We start from the raw sequence: 20086 nt of genomic DNA on the forward strand, positions 1-20086 counted from the left end.
CGGGTGCTCTTAGCTTTAAGGACTTCTTAAATAAAATATGTACCTAAAAATTTATAGTTTCACTTTATTATATAGTTTTATAGAAATTATCTTTTCATACAGGGGGGGGGCACGCAGTTACTACAAGACAGTATGACACTTACTACCGTGGTGGTACTGTATTCAGAAGTTATGAAAACAGTTACTACACAGTGTAGTAACTGCTGTTTGGGGGTGGTGCCAAACACTAAAGCTAGCACTTTTGGTGTAGTAAGTGCTTATATTTTAATTATTTTTAAAGAACTTTCAAAATTTTTAAATAAATCGGAAAATAAAAAATTAAAAATAAAGTCTTAGCCTAAAGATTTTCTTACTATCAGCAATTTGTGAGCATTTTGGCAGTTTTTCTAACTAGCCTTAAAGTGTTCTTAGAATGTTCTTAGATTTTTTGCTCATATACTTTGTTCTTATAAAAAACGTGTTGTTTGGGTCCTTCTTCCCTCTTTATTTTGGTTTGATATGTTTTATATGTAAAATTGAATTGGATTGTTGTTTTTGAGACCCAGAATTTGCCCTCTTTCTTTCGACTTACAAAATGCCCGAAATGCCCAAAATCCACTCTAAAAGTTGTTCCGCGAGTATAATGTTTTTTTTAATAATTTGTAAAGTTTGCTACTGTGAGAATCTCTAGATCACTCTGAAATGTCATTTTATGTTTCGTTGGAAAGATATTTCTAATAAAACCAAATATTTCGACTTTTAAAACCCTTTTTACTACTGTATCACTTTTTCAAGTCTTGTCTTGTTGGGAGGTAAATTCTGTGGACCCGGTTATATTTGTAAATATTAAATCAATTTTTGCCATTATATACTTTGAAAAATCCATTTCAATTTTTCTTACAGAAATAAAAGTCCTTATCTCTCTAGTCTAATCAACTTTCTCAAAACTTGACATGAAAAAAAATACTTTTTTGTCGAGAAAGAAATTCTGCGGTCAAAAGTTTGTACACCGACTATCTAGACTTAAAAGAATTTAGTAAATAATGTTATTAAAGATATTGTGCAAAAAAAAAGAAAGCTCTTTTTTTTAAAAGCTAAAGTAAAAAAATTATCTTAAGTCTGAAAACAGGATCATTCTGTTCAATGATTTACTCTAAAGTCGTCTTTCTGATTTTGACTTGATAGTTGTGTATACGTGTAAAAACTTCGGTTCGATGATTTTTTTTTTAATTTCTCTCAAAATAATAGAATGATTTAGTCCTTCCAATATGCTTCTCTCTACCTGGAACATAACGTCATTTTGACGTTCCTTCAACGTTATATCCTGGACGTGAGATGTATGTCGTTGGCTTTTCTCGGTTGGTGTTGTATACAACTACAGTTGACGCTCTTTAATTCGATGTTCCACTATTAAATACGCTTCCATTATTCGATAATATTGAAAGTCACCATAAACAAGAAACTGTCATAAACGACGATCTTTTTTTCGATACGCTCCATTATTCGATAATTTTGAAAGTCACCATCAACAAGAAACTCTCATAAACGACACTCCAATCGATACGCTCCATTCATTATTCTATCACTTTGATGAGGTCCAATCCCCCTTAAAAATCGAATTAGAGAGTGTCAACAGTATTCAGATTGTGTTGACTCGGTTGGACTTTAGTAATGATTTTAGATACCCTTGGATATTTGGCAATTATTCCTGAATTTTGGTATTTTTGAAAATTTTCCAGAGATTTTAAAAGCAGGGAGGAGGTGTATTTGAGATGGAGGAGAATTTTAAATGCAGGGAGGTCAATCAAAATATTAATCAGCAAGAAGAGGCCTTTATTAGGTACCGGGGAGGAAGAATTTTTAGGGAAGAAATTTTCGCGGGAATTTAATTTCGCGGTTGGTCAAATTATTTTTTTTCGCGGGAATTTAATTTCGCTGTTCATCAATTTTCGAAAAATTCGCGGGAATTTAATTTCGCGGTTGCAGGATATTTTTGACCAAAAACGTTATTAAATAAGCAAAAAACCTGTTTTAAGGCTTGAAACAGTACGAATTTGGGGGAATGCGTGAAATAAATTAAATTTCGCGGGAATTTAATTTCGCGGATTGACGATTTTGTAAAATTTCGCGGGAACTTAATTTCGCGGTTTTAGGCAAAATCCGCGAAAACCGCGAAATTTTGTTCCTGCGAAAATTTCTTCCCTTAAGGTATCAACAATCGACCCTCCATAATTCGAACGATTACTGGCTCCCATTCCCCTTGACATTCAAGTTATGGAGCCTCATTATTTGGTAATGAATTTGCAACGTTTATAGCTACAATAAAAATAAATAAATTGACAAATGTAATTGCTAATTCAATGACGGCAAGACAGCAATGTATTTTCATTTTGAATGCATTTGAGAAACACTGGGGGATCGAATGATTGATTATGGGTTGCTGATGTGATTGGACGAAGAGCTTCTCCTTGTCAATAGCAGAGAAGGTTTGTAAATATTTGCTATGGTGGTTTTAATCCCAACGAAATAATATCCCATTAAAGTGTTTAAAACTTCGGTCTTCAGTCCTCGTGTTCGAGCTCAGAAGATTTTATGCTCAGTATTTGTAGGATCTAATACAATACCGTAGAAAGCAATTTGATATTGGGGGAGGCTGAAGTTTAGTGACACCGCGAGGGCCAACAATGGTCTCTACATTGCTGGAAAATACGCCAAGAATCAATGACAGGAGGAAAATATTTTGAAAATTTTAAGAAACTATCTTTGAAAAAATTATAGGGGACAATGCTCTCCCCTGCTCCCCCTCCCTTCCGGTTCTTACAGCAATGTGATAATATCTAAAGCATGATTTTTATAAAATTGTAAGACTCGGAAAGATTGTTCTTGAATTTATTCTTAGTTTTATTCAAAATTGTTCTTATTAAAAAACGGTTCTAGGTTTTAAGGGAGGTTTTTAAAAGTGAAGAAATCGACTTTTTCTTTGTCGAAAGAAAAGAAAAAAAAGCATATGAGCGCTTTTTCTCTAATCGTTACATTTTGCTTGAAACCTTAGCGGGCTTAGCGAGTGAGAGAAGCGAAAATATTTTTATTTTAAGAACAGTGAGGCTCAAGATCATCAACAATTTAAGGAACGATGTTGATTCCGTAGTGGTGAGTTTTGAGTATCAAAAATCGACATGAAGCCTAAAATACCTCAATTTCGCCCTAAAAAATAAGAACAGGATAAGAATAATTTTATGCTCTATGTTCCAAAAATATAAAGAAAAGCCGGGCCTCAACAAAATTAATGTTTCTTATAAAAAAAGTGCATGGAGAGAAAAAATGACATTTTTTATAGAGAGACAATAAAGTGTGATAACCATCTATGTGATTAGCTACATATGTCTCGAAAGAAACAGAAAAGAATTGTTATATATTTTTTCGGTACTTTTTTCTACAAGAAATCTAAAAAACTTATTTTTGCATCACGCTTGATTCGATGCGTACCTAAACTAGTCCCATGACTTTATGGCAAGAATATTTTCCCCTGAAAACTACAGTAGTCAATCAAACAATTTAAACCATACTGTCTAGCCTAAAAACTTAGATAGCGAACAAGGGAAACAGAAACTTGAATTGCCACTGCTTTTTATAAGAAAGTTTGCTTTTTTTTGTTTCTTATAAAAAATACGTAATAATAAAATATAGATACAGTATAAAGCATATTGATCTCAACAAAAAAATTATTCGAATTGTATAAAATTAATCTTTTACTTTGTACTGCATTGAAAGCTTTAGTGATATTATTTGACAATTTGTTAGCGGTTCATTTGTTTTGATAGTTATGTGGGTCAAAAACACGATGACTGGAATAAGCGCTTGAATTACCTAACAGTAAGTCTAAACAATGAGTTTTTAAGCCAATTTGATAAAGTAAGAAATTTTAGTGAATCAATTTTTATGCATTTAGGATGCCGCCTGTAGAGGTAATAATTAGGGCTTTGATGGGTATCAACCTTCACTTCCCACTAATTTTTGCTTCAGTAATTCAGGCCCGGCGGATTAACCGTAAAAGTGGAGGGGCTAAACGATCAAAATGAGATTGAACTTTCCTCAAAAGCCCAGCCTCCCCGCTTCTGCCGGGCCTGAGTAGACAGACTTAATCCATTAAGTTGCACTACACATCTTCTTGTATAAGAACATCCAAAAGCCTTTGAATGTACTGAATGACCTTTTTTAGTTTTAATCCTAAAAATTTTTATATTTCCACCAGTCATTTCTACGATTTCCTAAGATATTGGATGGTAGTTTTGGAAACCATCACTTTCTACAAGTAGGATCTTTGAAGTCCTGCCAAGGCAATCAGCAAACGGGTGCTCGATACGTTTCTTATAAGAACAAACTATATAAGAACATAAGGCGTCGATGGTCAAAACATTAAGAACATTAAGAACAACTGTAATGCTTCGCATAGGAAATACGCACAAAATGGTGAAAATAAGAACATTTTTAGGCTTAAAACTAAATAAGAGTTAAGAACATCGTCATAGGCTTCAAAAAATTTGTATGTAGATCGATTTGTATGTCAGAACATTATCGCGAATGTGTTACGTGCGCCCTTGTAGAAATTTTCTACCGGTTTTACTTTGTTACGCAATTCCAAAAAGACACTGATGTCTCGGACATTGTAATTTTTAAACCTGTAAATGTAAAATTACCTGATTTTATCTTCCACTCCTGGTTTTATGCCTTTTATTTGTTTAATTGTTTATCGTATTTTTTTGCTGATTACAGCTCCTCTACTCAAAACTGCATAACTTTTACTTGAAAAATAACGGTATTATTAATCTTTGAGAACTTAGTCTAGAAGACGAACATTGTGGAGAGTTTTAAAACCAAAGTTTACTGCAGTATTTTTCAAAAATATAATCCCGATTAATTTTCCAAATGATACAGTGCAGTCTTCATAACTCAAACAAGCACGGGAAACACATACTAATTTGAGGAAAATTCAAGTTATGGAGTAAGTTTTATAAGGCATTGTTTAACTGAAGGGACATGAAAACGTGTTCGAGTTAAGGAAACATTAAGTTATAGAAGTTCGAGTTAAAGAGACTCTACTGTATTAGAAAGCTGACTTGGTTGATTTGATTTTAAATAAGATAGACACATAGACACCGAATTTGGCACCGAATTTGGGCACTCATGCCTGTTAACCTTCTTAGCTTCCTGGCAGTTTTCAATAATCGAGTGTAGAAATTGGGTGTTCCAGTGTACCTATTCTGTTACTTGTTTTTATATAAGAATGTTGTTTTTCAATTCTTAACTTTTTGGGAAAAATCATCCTGAAATATTCTTACCATATTCTTAATTTTTTGGCCAATTTTATTATAAATATCCTTATAAAATATAATCTTTCGAAAAAAAGCGTGTAAGCGAACCCCCGTTTATTTTCTAAACTCTCAGATTTGTAAGCGTGATACCTTTTTAAAACCAAATGGACGGGGGTTTGATAAGAAAAGGTCTTTACTGATATTAAAAAAAGTTAGGTCGAATTGAAGAGCGTGATTTTAAAGCTTAGTCTCATTGTTGTCCAGGAGATCAAGCGAGAAAATCTTTACACTCTATGCTATTGGTATTTCATGTGAGAGTGATCATAACTTATGCCCTTTTACATTTTTTTCTATATGATATCTTTATACGTGACTTGACTGTCTTATCATTTTGTGACAAAAAAGTCTAGTCTGTTTTTTGTGTTGTTTTTTTTGGTTAAAGTACTGAAAGCTGTTGTTTTGATCGTAATTTGGTTCTTCGACAAGGTTTGATCTGTTATTCATTTTCCAAATTTACTTTATTGGAGAAGGAGTCTATACCAGGCATTTGATAATGTCCATTATTGGTAAAAATCAAAAGTTGTAATATCTAGTTAGTTAACAAAGTAGGCAAATTTAGTTTGATAAGTCATTTTGGGTCCCGTCAGATGCAATGTGAAGACTTTAAAACTAATATGGGTCTTGCTTTCTGAGAGACTCTTCGACTGTTTTTGGCCCTTATCACAAGTCTACTACTTTTTGTCTGAGATTGTATATTATTTTCGTATAGGAGATATTCCGTTCTTCCAAAAAATCGTTCATTTTGAAGCTACCACATCACTCAAACTTTTTTTAAGCTCACTTTTTTTTCGGTCACGACCCGATCTTTTCTTCAAAATGAAGAGAATCAATATCGATTTTTTTACTCGACGGTTAATGGCAAACTGAATTATCACGGACGAATTTGACATTGGATATGTGTTCAAATTTAAGTAGAAATTTACTAAAACTTAATATTTAAGTCACAATTTTTCGTGTTGGTTCCTTGTAGCTGTGATTCTTTAGTAGTGTTCAACTAGGTGACTATTTTACGGAAAATTGCATTAAATAGGTGTGAATTGTAATGGTTATTTGTTAAGTAACTTTACTTTAATAGGTTCCGGACGTATGAGATAATGTCACAAAGATTCAAAAGTGGCTCCTATATATCCTAACTTTTCTACTCAACTTCAAGAAAGCCTCAAAAGGGTTATTCTGTGGTTTAAAACAGATTAAAATTTACAGAACTCTATCGTTCTTTTATTGAAATTGAATGGAAACGAAATTTTGTAACATTTTTGATTTTTTGTTGTAGACTTGTTTCAGTTTTTGACTACATATAGCTTCATCATGAAAATATTGTTCTTATAGTTTGGCTTTTAAACGATTGAATTTAAACTGAAAGTTGTAAACCATGGCTTTTTGAATGGCTGGCATAAATTGATTCAGACCTCGAAAGTGATTCCCCTAGCGCCATTCCTCATTTTACGATCACCCCTTTGATTATTATTATTATTATAGCTTAAGATTTTTTGCCAAAAGACTTTTACCAAGAGCTTTTTCCCTTGTAAAAAACCTATACCGATGATTATGATGATGATTTCACAATGTTAGCCAACCCTTATGCTATAAAGTTTCAAAGCTTCTAAGAGTACCTTATGCCATAGTTTTATTTTTACAAGTGTTCCCGTTTCATATCAGGACAGTGTGCTTACACTATTGTTATATTATGCTAATATAAGCAAGAAAATGTTTTTCTTTTCCTCTTTCTGACCAATCTTGCTCCACATCCGTGTCAATCCAATGTGAAAAAGCTTTAAGTTTCAAAGCTTCTATGAGCAAGAAAACGAGAAGGACAATACAGTTATAGTTAACATAGTTTTATCGTCTATTTTTTGTAAGGAACCTCTCGAGAAATGTTTTGAGTAATTTTTTCTGACTGATGCAGGGATCTGTGTCCATGGCCAAAGAGAGATTCCAAGCTACAATCATAATCGTAATATTTGAGAAAAAATGGAAATTCCTACGAAATCTTATTACCACCAACGATTTGGAAGCGCTCTAAATTAGGAAGGGTAGAGTTTTAACTCTGAGTTTTAACGCTAGACTTAAAAGCTTAGGATCTAAGGAGCCAAAAGTTCAGGAATAGTCCAATAGGGCTCAAAATATAGCTTGGAAGTCTATAAACCCCTCCCGAATTGAAATACTCGAATAAATTTAACAATTATAGCCCAAAAGCGACTTTCTCGCCCGATCTCCAAATTTCGAAAAACGATAAAATGAGCTAAGTCTTCAATAGATTTTGACCATGATTATTTGCTTTCAAGTTTGATGGGAGTTTGATTCCTTGTTAAAGATAATTGAATGATTTTCAAGTACCTGTACGCTGTCAGCTTAATATTTTGGAAAATAAGTTGACCAAAATTAATTGGTTTTTAATTGATTTTAAATGGTTTAAATTTTAGAGGTCTTTGGGAGTCGCCAAAGACATAGTCCCCTCATACAATATGATTCAAAGTTTCAACAAAATAAAATTTTACCACATAACTTCTCGATATATTATAATATCTCCTTTTACTTTGACTTTCCCCTTTTATTTTTGACTTTCCCATTTCTCATCTTAAAAACCACACCCATAAAATTGTTCAGTCTCTTCCAGACCACAAGTGTAGGCTACGACTTATGTAGACTAGCCTCTCCACAAAACGTGGGCTAACTGAATCTCCCAGGCTAAACGCATTGTTGTAAATCGTTATTATTATGTTCCAATATTCCAGGGCGAACTCCCACGAGAGTTCACGGCTCATCGGATTTATGACCTCTAACCTTTTTCATTGTTAATAGTCCTTCTAATACTCTTTAAAATTTCAGTTGAAATGAGTTTTTACCACTTTTAACGTTAGATCATTTCTTGAAACATTTATTGGGATTCTGTCGCCTAGACTACTGTAAGTCGTCTACTCAAAGCCATATTTTTATATGTCCAGGCTGATTGATGACATTAGTTTTGGTATTTAACGTGGATAGCCTCTTGGTAAAGTCAGTCAGTCACCTTGTTGGCTAATGTTGGATACGACCGAACTCCTAATTTTTTAATGTTTTCAATGTTTCATTTAAGCCGGAAAATCTTTGTAGTTGACAAAAAAGACTGTTTTAGTTTTTATTTTAGAGTTCGGTCTTTGCATTTACTTGGTAATCTTTGTAAATGAAAATGTAAATTAAATTTTCATACAAAGCGATGCTATTTTTATTAGGAGGGTTAAAATTGAAAAATAACGATTCAAGTATCGGCAGTAAATTGGTTTCAACTTTTGAAACGTTTTAGTTGGCTTGTTCACGTAAGGTTTAAAAGAAATGTTTAAGAGCATGTTAAAGTCGTATTGTTTATAAAGGTGTAAACTCTTTAAAGTCACGGATCAGTCAAGTAAAACCTATACATCAAAATGCGTTGACTTAAACTTTCATGAACAAAAGATAGGCTTTTTTTCTCTCTATTCAGTGGGAGACTCACACCAACAGTTTAAGACGTTTTTAAAGAAGGTCTAAATAAGATTTGTGTCTTAAAAGTACGCCTTAAAGAAAATTCTATTCTATCACTTTCAGTGAAATTCTCAAAAAATCAAAAAACCTCGTCTACTAGAAGTACGCTCTGCGACTTTTCATAGTTTAGCGTGTGTTGAGAAAGTTCTCGGAAATTAGAAGGATTTTAAATAAATTCTCCCTTTTTTAGTTTAAAGGCATTGGCTTTGGCTTTCGGAATAACTTTGCTTGTCATGATTTTTTGCTACCTATCTGTTGTTTTTAATTTCAACCAGTGACTAACTTCTTAAGTTTTTTAGGCGTTTCTGAATGAGATATTACGCAGTTGACTCGAACTGCAACAGACTCGTGCCAATGCGACGCAAAATTTATGAGTTTTAATGGTCGCGAGTCGGTCGACCATTAGTTCTTTTTTAAATCATTTGCTCATCCGTAAAAATCAAGTCACAATCCAGATCCAAATGTAGTCGTGTGCAGTGGCATTTTAAATTTCAAATTAATTTTTGAGTGATATTTTTAAAATTCGTTGCTCATCCAGCTACTTTAGTGGCAAGCTTACCTCACACAGTGCAATAATGAACATTTTAAATACATACTAACTTTATTTTTATAATAAACTTTCTTTAGCTGGGCCTGCATAATACCTCAAAAAGATTCGAGTAACTTCTCTTGTCTATTTTAACTTGATAATAAGTGTCCTTAGTATGGCCCGATTGTTGAGGGCTACACATACAACTTTATGATATAAATAAATATACTGTGAGTATTAAAAGGTTGCCACGGACAGATTCGGCCAGCATTAACGGCAAATTTAAGCGAACTAGCCAAAATAAACTTACTTTACAATGCTGTAACTTTTTGTCCACGGAAGATACGAAAGTTCTGAACACAGATTTAAAATCTTATATCATGATTTTTGAACATGTAGAAAATATCTTTGTTTTTTCACAATCATCATTCTTCTTCATTTTCCTAAAAATCTTTTGTCTTGTGAATTATTTTCCTTGGAAATACCTACCCCAACGTTGTATGTATGCATGCTGTGAAATTCCCTGGGGTGGGGGGGGGGTGGTACTTAAGCAAAATGGGTGCTTGGTATAGGGTGCGAGCGGTAAGGGTCGGGTTTTTCAAAAATTCACGATTTTTGATTCAAATCTTTTTGATTTCGAGAGAACAAATTGTAAAGAAGGGTAAGACTTTTTTCAAAAATCGAAGAAAATTTTTCAAAAAAGTCTCTCTAAGGGTCAGCTTTTCGGCAAAAATCAGTATCTCTAAGGGTCGATTTTCGGAGGTTCCGTCCGCACATACCCCTCATCCGCCAACTTTAGTAGCCCCCCCCCCGAATGAAATTGTTAAAAAGGTGAAGTGTTCACATAGTTTTGGGACGGACTTTGATGTTTTCAACTCATTTTACTTTCATCCTACAGGAGTAGCTCATGAACCAAAGTTCAAAGTGAAGGCGCAGATTAACGGGGAAAACTTCGAAGCAATCGGATTATCTAAGCAAAAAGCCAAATCGAAAGTTGCCGTTCTAGCGCTTCGGCAGCTTGGTTTCGGAAACATCCTTGGAGAGGAGTTGACAGACGAGGGATACAGGAAAGAAGCACCCATTTGGAACTACGAACCTTTTGGAACTAAATCACGTAAGTTAAAGGTTTTTTTTTTCTATTCATGATATACATCACTGCAATGTCTTCGACATCCCACCATAGATCCATCAGCTGATTGGTTGTAAATGACATAAAATCAGTGAATACGTCACTCTTGTAACCAATCAGGTGTTGGGTCCGTGATGTAATGTTAGAAGGTATTGCGCAGATCACGAATAGGCCGCATATACTTTTTTCAATAAGTGTATTTTGAACATTCAAAGCCCAAATTCTGCATTCGGCGATGTTGTTCTGCAGAAAATAGAATAATAAGAATAAATAACGAACAACACTGCTAGTTTTCATTATATTATCATAATCTTCTTTTTAATTTTTGTTAGCGATTGACTTGAATCTTTTGAACAAGCAGAAATCGGAAAACCTCGACATTGATTTCACATCAGACAATACGGAATTTTTTGAATCTCAAATGCCCGGACGTGAGCGCGACGAACGACTCTTATACGCACCGCCGAGTTCCAGAAACTCCGGACTCGGTCCGTGGGGCTCTAACCGCTATTCTCCGACATCCGGTTATGGTCGTAACGGCGGTAACGGTCAACGACCCGGTGTGGCTCACATTATGGGCCCCATGTCGCCGCCTCAGGCTGTTGCTCACAAGTTTTCACAGCTGTTTTCCAACCGACCGGCAATCAATGTAGAGAAAGCCCGGACGTTTCCGGTGATGGTGTTGAGTGAGATCTTTCCGGACATTAAGATTGAGTGGACCGAGGGTTCGGGCCGTGGCGATCGACAGTTTAAAGTCGAAGCAGAAGTGCAAGGCAGAAGATTCTTTGGCGAGGTGTGTAGTATTTCATTTTTGAGTTCCCGCTCTATTTTACGAAATTTTTTATTGTGATTTAACTTTTATGGTATTCATTACACATCCGTGGACGTCTGACACAGGTTAAAACATACGACGCCATATTTAGTAAAAGCAAGCAAGCCACTCTCTTTCGAAATTTCATTCCGTCATTTTTCAACGATAACTACGTATAGATAGCTTCGTGTCTAGCACAAAATGGTACTTGTTGCCACTCTGCTTAATGATCAGTAATTAAAGAGAAGGATCAAGGGTAATTAGAGCAATCCAGGGCCAAAGAGCGGCGCCCTCCGCTACCTTCGGTTAAAAAATTATCGAAAGAGGAGCCTTCAGGTCGCTTCCGATTGCGGTTGCACACTTAGTTACTTAAAAATATTTAACATTTTCCCTTCCATTTTGCAGGGTCGAAGCAAGAAGATAGCGAAATTGAATCTTGCGAAAACCATCCTCTTGTGCATGTACGATATACACGACTTCAAAGATGCCGTTGAAACCACCCCCAAATCATCTCAAAAGAAAAGCACTGACCACGAGACACAGATGGAAAAGAAATTCCCGCTCACACAACTCAAAACTTTAGCCGGTAAGGATTCTCTCAACGCAAAATAATCTCTACCAGAACAATTTTGGGGAAGGGGTTTTGATAGCCTTTTTAGTCGAGCTAACCAATCTAAGAATGATGGATGTCAGTCTATATAAGCGGGTGCTGCAGTTGCTGTTTTTGGCAGTGGTTGAATTTTTAACCGTTACATGATTGGAACATGGGAGAAACTTCATTTCTATTTGACCAACAAAGTGAGATTACCATCTCGCGCTTACGTAGACCAGCCTTTATATTGACTCCTTTTCGTATATCCCTTGTGTAATGGAATAAACAAAGAGCCTGTAAGAAAAAATAACCTGACTTTTATTTCTCACTTCGTTCAGGAGACGACTTGACGATCGACGTGCAGCAACAAGACGAGCTGAACGATCAAGGAGAGAAGATCTTTATCGCGACCATCGTTGTTCGTGGTGTCGCCTACGAAGCCATTGGTAAACACAAGAATCTCGCCCGCCTCAGAGCCGCCAAGAAAGCTCTTGACTCACTCCGCCCAAAGAAGGAGGGCGGTTCGGACAGCTCGTTGAACGATTCAATGAATTCGGACAGTGGACCGAAAGAGGTATTTTTATAACTTCGAATAATGAGCAACATCAACTAATCATAAATAGGGCGGGGCGTCAAATGTCAAAGTCAGAAAATTCAAGATGTAGTGTTTTTTTATGAAAATTTAACCTATTGTGAGGCATTCTGCGCAATTTTTAAGGTCAGAAGTTCAAAATTGGCCGAACCCCCCTGGGGGTACTGATTCGCACTACAGGCAAAAATTGGAAAAAATGGCATTTTCTGGCCTTTTCAGGCCTGTATATATGTCAAAACTATTGCAAATCTTATTTTTTTCACTTGCTGTACTAAATTTTATGAAGAAACAACAAAATAATCATATTGGATTAAAAACTGTGCCCATTAGAGCCCTAAACGAGCCGTTTTAAGCCAATTTTGGGTAGCAAAATGCTTTTTAAGGCCAATTTTGCAAGCTCATAAACTTTAAACTGATCGATTCACATGCCTGAAATTTTTAGAGATGGAAGTCTTCAATAAAGTCTTTAAGCAAAATGAATTTCAAGTTTTTCACTTATTTCAAAAATTCATAATGGCGTCTTCAAAATTCACTTTTTGGCAAAAAAAAGTCATATTTCTCAAAAAATAGCATTTTTAAGGCAAGCTTCTACAAACTGAGTTTAAATGCTGACTGAAATTTTTTTTGCAGTGATAGTCTACTGGAGATACTCCAGGGAAATCAAAATAATTTGGGTCTGGGATGCGTCTATGTCCGCCATTATGGAAATAAAATTCCTGCTAAGAGCCATTTTTCAGGCCAAAAACCCAAATTTGGACTGAAAAAATCTCTAAAATGTCAATAGACATGGGTCCAAATTTTCTTGCAGTGATAGTATTCTGGAAATACTACAGGAAAATCAAAGTCATCTGGGCTTGGGATTTGGGTATATCCACCATTTTGGAATTGAAGTTCCTGCTAAAACGCAATATTCAATCAAAAATCCAATTTTTGACTCAAAAAATCTTAAAAATGGCAATAGACATGAACCTAAAATCTTTTTGCAGTGATAGTCTTCTGGAAATACTCCAGGGAAATCAAAATTGTTTGGGTTTAGGATTTGGGTATATCCGCCATTATGGAATTGAAATATGTGTTAAAACTGGCTAAAATACAACGTTTCAAGCAAAAGCCCCATTTTTGAATAAAAATTGCTCTAAAATGTCAATAGACATGGACCCAAATTTTTTTGAAGTGATAGTATTCTGTGAATATTCCTGGAAAAACAAAATCATTTCGGTCTAAGATTTGTTTACATTCACCCTTATGGAAATGAAATCTCTGTTAAAATGCTACATATTTCCACCCGATACATCATAATTGACTAAATATTTTGTATATTATATTAAGCAAAGAATGTGAATTTACAATCCTTTAATTTAGAAATACTAGTTGAAATATATTATTAAAAAAATCCCATTTCACTCAACAATTTTTTATAGCCCACTTACTTTTCCATTTTCAAGACTTGTTCCGTCAAAAAAAGATTGAATTTTAGCTTGAAATATTATATACATTTTAAAACTGGCTTCAGTTTCAAAATTGCGGTCCAAGAAGCATGTTATACCTGAACAGTTTTTACCCCTAGAGTATTTACAGAACACTATCACTGCAAAAAGATTTTAGGTTCATGTCTATTGCCATATTAGAGCAGTTTTTAAGTCAATATGGGATTTTTGCTTGAAATGTTGCAATTTAGCCAGTTTTAACACATATTTCAATTCCATAATGGCGGTTATACCCAAATCCTAAACCCAAACAATTTTGATTTCCCTGGAGTATTTCCAGAAGACTATCACTGCAAAAAGATTTTAGGTTCATGTCTATTGCCATTTTTAAGATTTTTTGAGTCAAAAATTGGATTTTTGATTGAAATATGCGTTTTAGCAGGAATTTCAATTCCAAAATGGTGGATATACCCAAATCCCAAGCCCAGATGACTTTGATTTTCCTGTAGTATTTCCAGGATACTATCACTGCAAGAAAATTTGGACCCATGTCTATTGACATTTTAGAGATTTTTTCAGTCCAAATTTGGGTTTTTGGCCTGAAAAATGGCTCTTAGCAGGGATTTTATTTCCATAATGGCGGACATAGACGCATCCCAGACCCAAATGATTTTGATTTCCCTGGAGTATCTCCAGTATACTATCACTGCAAAAAAAATTTCAGTCAGCATTTAAACTCAGTTTGTAGAAGCTTGCCTTAAAAAATGCTATTTTTTGAGAAATATGATTTTTTTTTGCTAAAAAGCAATATTTGAAGACGCCATTATGATTTTTTGAAAAAAGTGAAAAACTTGAAATTCATTTTGCTTAGAGACTTTATTGAAGACTTTCATCTCTAAAAATTTCAGGCATGTGAATCGATCAGTTTAAAGTTTATGAGCTTGCAAAATTGGCCTTAAAAAGCATTTTGCTACCCAAAATTGGCTTAAAACGGCTCGTTTAGGGCTCTAATGGGCACAATTTTTAATCCAATATGATTATTTTGTTGTTTCTTCATAAAATTTAGTACAGCAAGTGAAAAAAATAAGATTTGCAATAGTTTTGACATATTTACAGGCCTGAAAAGGCCAGAAATTGCCATTTTTTCCAATTTTTGCCTGTAGTGCGAATCAGTACCCCCAGGGGGGTTCGGCCAATTTTGAACTTCTGACCTTAAAAATTGCGCAGAATGCCTCACAATAGGTTAAATTTTCATAAAAAAACACTACATCTTGAATTTTCTGACTTTGCCCCAAAAATGACTGTTGACGCCCTACCCTATCATAAACAATTGAACATTGTCATTCTAGCTCGTAATGATATCCCAAATTTAAGGGTATAGAATCGCAATCGAGTCACGCGCCTTTTAGGGTTTCCAAAACTTAAGAGACATAAAAAAGTAATTTCAAGTTACAGGTGTTCGAGTTATGTAGGGTTCTCTGTATTTACTCAAAACAATTTCTGGCAAATCGTATTGTTATGTAGTTTTTTTTTTCGCTTTAACTTTTAAGTCTAAATATATATGTTTTTCGAGACTTGAAATATGGTTTGCCATGTAAAGGGATAGTTTTTGTCAAAATTGACCGTTACTCTCTTTACTCTCTTTAGGTCGATACCACACGCCATCCAACCATGGTTTTCTACGAAATGTATCGCGACGTTCAGTTCAACTGTGAGGAAACGAAAGGCTCCAACGGTCTGAACGAATATCTTGTCGAAGCGGAGGTCGAAGGCAAGAAATACACCGGTAAAGCGTGCTCTAAGAAGAAAGCCAAATTACGGCTTGTCTTGAATGCGTTTGAGGATTTACGTGATATACCGTTGGCGGAATGGAGCGGCATCGATTTGAATGAAACGATGGAAGACCGGACGCTTTCCAATAATCCGGCCGCCAATCATCCGATCGTCTTACTATTGAAATTGAACCCGCAGACACGGTTCGTCGTGACGGAAGACTACGATTGCGAGATTACGTCAAAATATAAAGCTATCGCCTACGTTGGTGATCGGCAATTTAGCGGCGAGGGCCCTAATAAGAAATGCGCCAAAACAGTGGCCGCGCGGGGCGCTCTACAAGAACTATTCGGTATTGACGCGGACAATTATGTCGAGGAAACAAGGAATGACATTTTTGAGGATAACGAACCGAAAAAGGAAGTTCCGGTCGAATTATCCAACCGTATTGCGGACGCTGTTCAGAAGAAATTCTTAGAAGTCTTCCAAGGTGAAACACAGTGTAAAGTGATCGCCGCTTTCGTTGTTGCCGATTGTCAAACGAGCATCGAGGAACCAGATTTGAGGGTGGTTTCCATAGGAACGGGAACGAAATGCATTACGGGAGAAATGATCGACCACAAGGGACAAACGTTAAATGATTGCCACGGTGAGATCATCGCGTGTCGTGGATTCCGTCGCTTCATGTTCGACGAACTCATCAAAGCTCTCAAAAGTGACGAAGATACTTTATTCGAACGCATCCCATCTACAAAGAAATATCGACTGAAAGCTCAACATAAAATCTACCTTTTCGTGAACACGGCACCTTGCGGTGACGGTCGCGTCTTCACGCTACAAACGCAACAACAACAAGGCGCCAAAAACAAAACGGCAGGATTGCTTAGAACCAAAATCGAAAACGGTCAAGGTAGATAATGATTTTTTTTTTTTTTTATATTTTACATCTTCACGGTGAAAATCTCCTATCTTTGTGAGAAAAAAATCAACTTTTTGCCCTGAATTGTAAAATATTAAAATTTTACTCACTGAATTCTGGATAAAGTCTTAATATTTTTTCGTGACATTTGAGTTGAAATTGAATACGTATGCTAAGATTATTAATAGGAATAATTTTAAGTGTCTCAAATTCAAATGGCTAGGACAAAATGTTTCTTTGGCAAAAATGATCAGCTCTTGACTTCTTTTAAAAGACTCTCTGTCAAATGAATTTCTTTCTGGTTTTACAGGAACCATTCCAGTACCCGAGAATAACATTCAAACCAGTGATGGCATCCTTGAAGGTGAGCGTCTCCGAACCATGTCATGCAGTGACAAAATCTTGAAATGGAATGCCCTTGGTGTGCAAGGGGCCTTACTTAGTTACTTCATCGATCCAATCTACCTTGAAGGAATTGTCATCGGTTTACACTACAACTACGACGCTCTTTGTCGCGCGCTCTACAAACGTGCCATCAAGATGGATGATTGTCCCGGTGATTACAGGCTAAATCGACCAGCTTTAGGCTCACCAAACAACATGGAGACTAGCCGGGATACTTCGAAAGCGACCAGCAACAGTTTCAACTGGTATCATCAAGAGAGAACGGCAGAGGCGGTCAACGCCACAAACGGTAAAACGGTCATTTTAACGCCCTCTCGACTTTGCAAGCTTAACTTCTTCGATAAGTTCATGCAAAGTTTGAAGCTACACCCTGACAGAGTTGAGCCTCGGACCTACCAATCGGCTAAATCGTATGCAACAGATTACCAAAAAACAAAAGAACTTTTCTTCAAATCTCTTGAAGATACCACGTGCGGGAAATGGATCGGAAAACCATACGAGCATGACATGTTCGGTTATTAACCAATCATATTGCATAGATTTGACCACGTGATCACGTTTGAACCAATGAAATAACGTGATGTTTGTGTTAATGAAATATTTTGCATGAAATGTCACACGAGATTGTTTTAAGTAAGCCCTGCGTTGTGATTTCAAACAATGACTTTTAAAGACTATTTTAAGATCGAAAAAGCCAAAATTAGTTTTTTTAGAAATATATTATGATATGCTAGCTTCGTATTATTTAAATTGCCAGTGTACCCGGTAAAAAGGGAATTTCTCGAATTGCGAAAGTTTTTTTAATTTGAATAATTGTCAAAGTTATTGCTAAAAAGTCCAAAAGAGAATTTTTGCTGTGGTGTGATTGAAGCTCTTTTGAGCAAACCCTTTTGTAAATTTCCTAGGTTACCGGACACACCATATATGAAAATCAAGGTTAACCATATAATAATCTATTATTTCTATATATTTTATTGCTACTAGAATTTTTTTAGTATTTTTTTCTCTGTTTTTTTTGGCAATCTTTGTTTGTAAATAACTGCTCTTTTATTTAGAGTTTTAGGCTATATTTTAAATGATGACTCGTATTTTTGGTTGAGAAGAAAAATGTGAAACATTCTAAAAACTACTGGGTCTGGGTTTTTTTTGAATCCTGGAAGTATATTTAGGTTTTTTTATTTCTAAGAAACATGAGGCTCAGAATGCCTAAAAAATAAGAAACTTCTAAGAAACATGCTGAGGCTGAAAATGAGAAAATTCTTGGTGCCTCATAGAATGCAAATTTGGTTTTTCACGGAGAACTTTTCCCAATTTATATGTGGTCAAAGAAAGGCTTCATGCAGTAGAAAAAAACTTTGTTAACCATAATAACACCCCTGTCTCACAGCCCCGGTGGAACTTTTCTCCTCAGTGGGGATAAAAATTCCTTATTGAAATCCCAATGGGGATAGAAATTCTGTTGTTCCAAGGTTAAAAAAATCCAGTGGGGATGGTTTTGCAGTGTAATTTTTAGACATGGAATGGGGACGAAATCAAAGTCAATTTCCCAGTGGGACTGGAATTACAGAGTTTTTTTTCCACCGGGGACGAAATTGTTGCCAAACTTTTGGGTGTGTAATACTTTGCGTCAGAAAGAGCACCAGCATTCTCTTGAAACTGTAAGTATTTTCGAATCTGTCTGATTCTATGTACAGAGACGTCCATGGAAACATGCTCATGAATAATCTCAGAATGAACAGAATATGGTTTGGCCAATTTCATCAAAAAAGAAATTTACGTAATTTTGGTGGTAAACCAAGATACTTCGAAACTGTGAGAAAAAAAGGCGTCTAAAGGTTGGCAACGGTTTTGAATGATTACATCATGGTAAGGGCTTGTCAAAAATATTTCTGTTTTGTTTGGCCAATGACCTCATTTTCTTTCTTTGACTGAACACTACTGTTGGTTGAAAAACAAAGTTATTTTTTCTTACAGAGACTTACGACCGTTAGTAAGGCTTATATATCCAATTCACCCGAAAAGATTTTCAAAAATATTTCTTTGCTAAGTTTGACATTGTCACCAAACCCCTCAGACCAACAGGTTTTATAAAAGTTTGCTGGAATGGAGAAAAAAAAAACATTGATTTCCAAGCCCGAAGGAGGTAGATCCGAAAATCCTGGATGAGAAATGAAGGCTCTTATTTTCCATCCAGAACACGTGACCCAAACGGGGTAAACTTAAGGCTAAACTTTTTCTTGCTTGAGAAAGGCTAAATATTCATCTTTAGCCCCTTCGGGCCTTTCAAACTCAATGAAAAAAACGATCAGTCTGGATACTGATACATTGCGGATACACTTTCTTTCTAAGGAGTGGCGCCCTCCCCTTCCTTCGGCAAGAAAGTTAGTGAAAAGGGAGCCTTCAGATCACCCTTGACTGCGGTCGCAAACTTACTTACTTAGATAATTCAATTCTGTTGACTAAATATGAACTATTTCCTAGCATCTGGACACCCCTCGTAAGGGATGGGAGGGAAGGGATTTTCTTCTAATTGTGGTTCTTTTTAGCTTAGTACGACACTGTACTGTATTATTCTCTTGTAAAGTGCATTTTAGCGTGAAAAGGGAACTATTATCAATAGAAAGTAAATGTTACAGTACACGCTTTTTTTAATAAGAATATACTTTATAAGAATAGGAATGTTCATGATGGATTGGCCAAAGAATTAGGAATATGCTATGAATATCACCGTCCAAGGCATTTCGCAACTGAAGCTAAGGATGCCATTTTTAGAGCATTTTAAATTTTAAATTGCCAATTACTCTCAAGTAACAGGCTCACTACTTCCACAAAAATGTCATTTTATGCTTTAGACGTATGTATTAAATGTTAAATCTATTAGGATCCCTACCTAAGAATGCTTTATCAATATTTTAGGATGATTTTCCATCATGAAGTGAAACAACACCATTCTTATAAAACAAAGCGTGTATCTTCTTTTAGAAAGGTGTTTCTAAACAGATAACTCTTAAAGGGATTAGGCGGGTATTAGTAAAAGTGTGCCTTCGTTTTCTTGTTTGT

At 35.5% G+C, this 20086-nt stretch overlaps 1 protein-coding gene across 1 annotated transcript in view; it reads left to right on the forward strand.

The window, feature by feature from the left end:
* LOC136820164 (double-stranded RNA-specific editase 1-like) overlaps positions 1–18155 on the forward strand; it is a 33231-nt gene extending 15076 nt beyond the window's left edge. Inside the window, exons 4-9 of the mRNA XM_067076401.1 lie at positions 10277–10492; positions 10840–11300; positions 11724–11904; positions 12249–12484; positions 15577–16612; positions 16932–18155. Of these exons, the coding sequence (XP_066932502.1) occupies positions 10277–10492; positions 10840–11300; positions 11724–11904; positions 12249–12484; positions 15577–16612; positions 16932–17548 (2747 nt within the window). The 3' untranslated portion in view covers positions 17549–18155. The remainder of the gene's footprint in view (positions 1–10276; positions 10493–10839; positions 11301–11723; positions 11905–12248; positions 12485–15576; positions 16613–16931) is intronic.
* Positions 18156–20086: the final 1931 nt, after the last annotated feature.

The sequence above is a fragment of the Clytia hemisphaerica genome, unplaced genomic scaffold (genome assembly GCF_902728285.1).
Source record: "Clytia hemisphaerica strain Z4C2 unplaced genomic scaffold, Clytia hemisphaerica genome assembly, whole genome shotgun sequence".
NCBI classification, from domain to species: Eukaryota; Metazoa; Cnidaria; class Hydrozoa; order Leptothecata; family Clytiidae; genus Clytia; species Clytia hemisphaerica.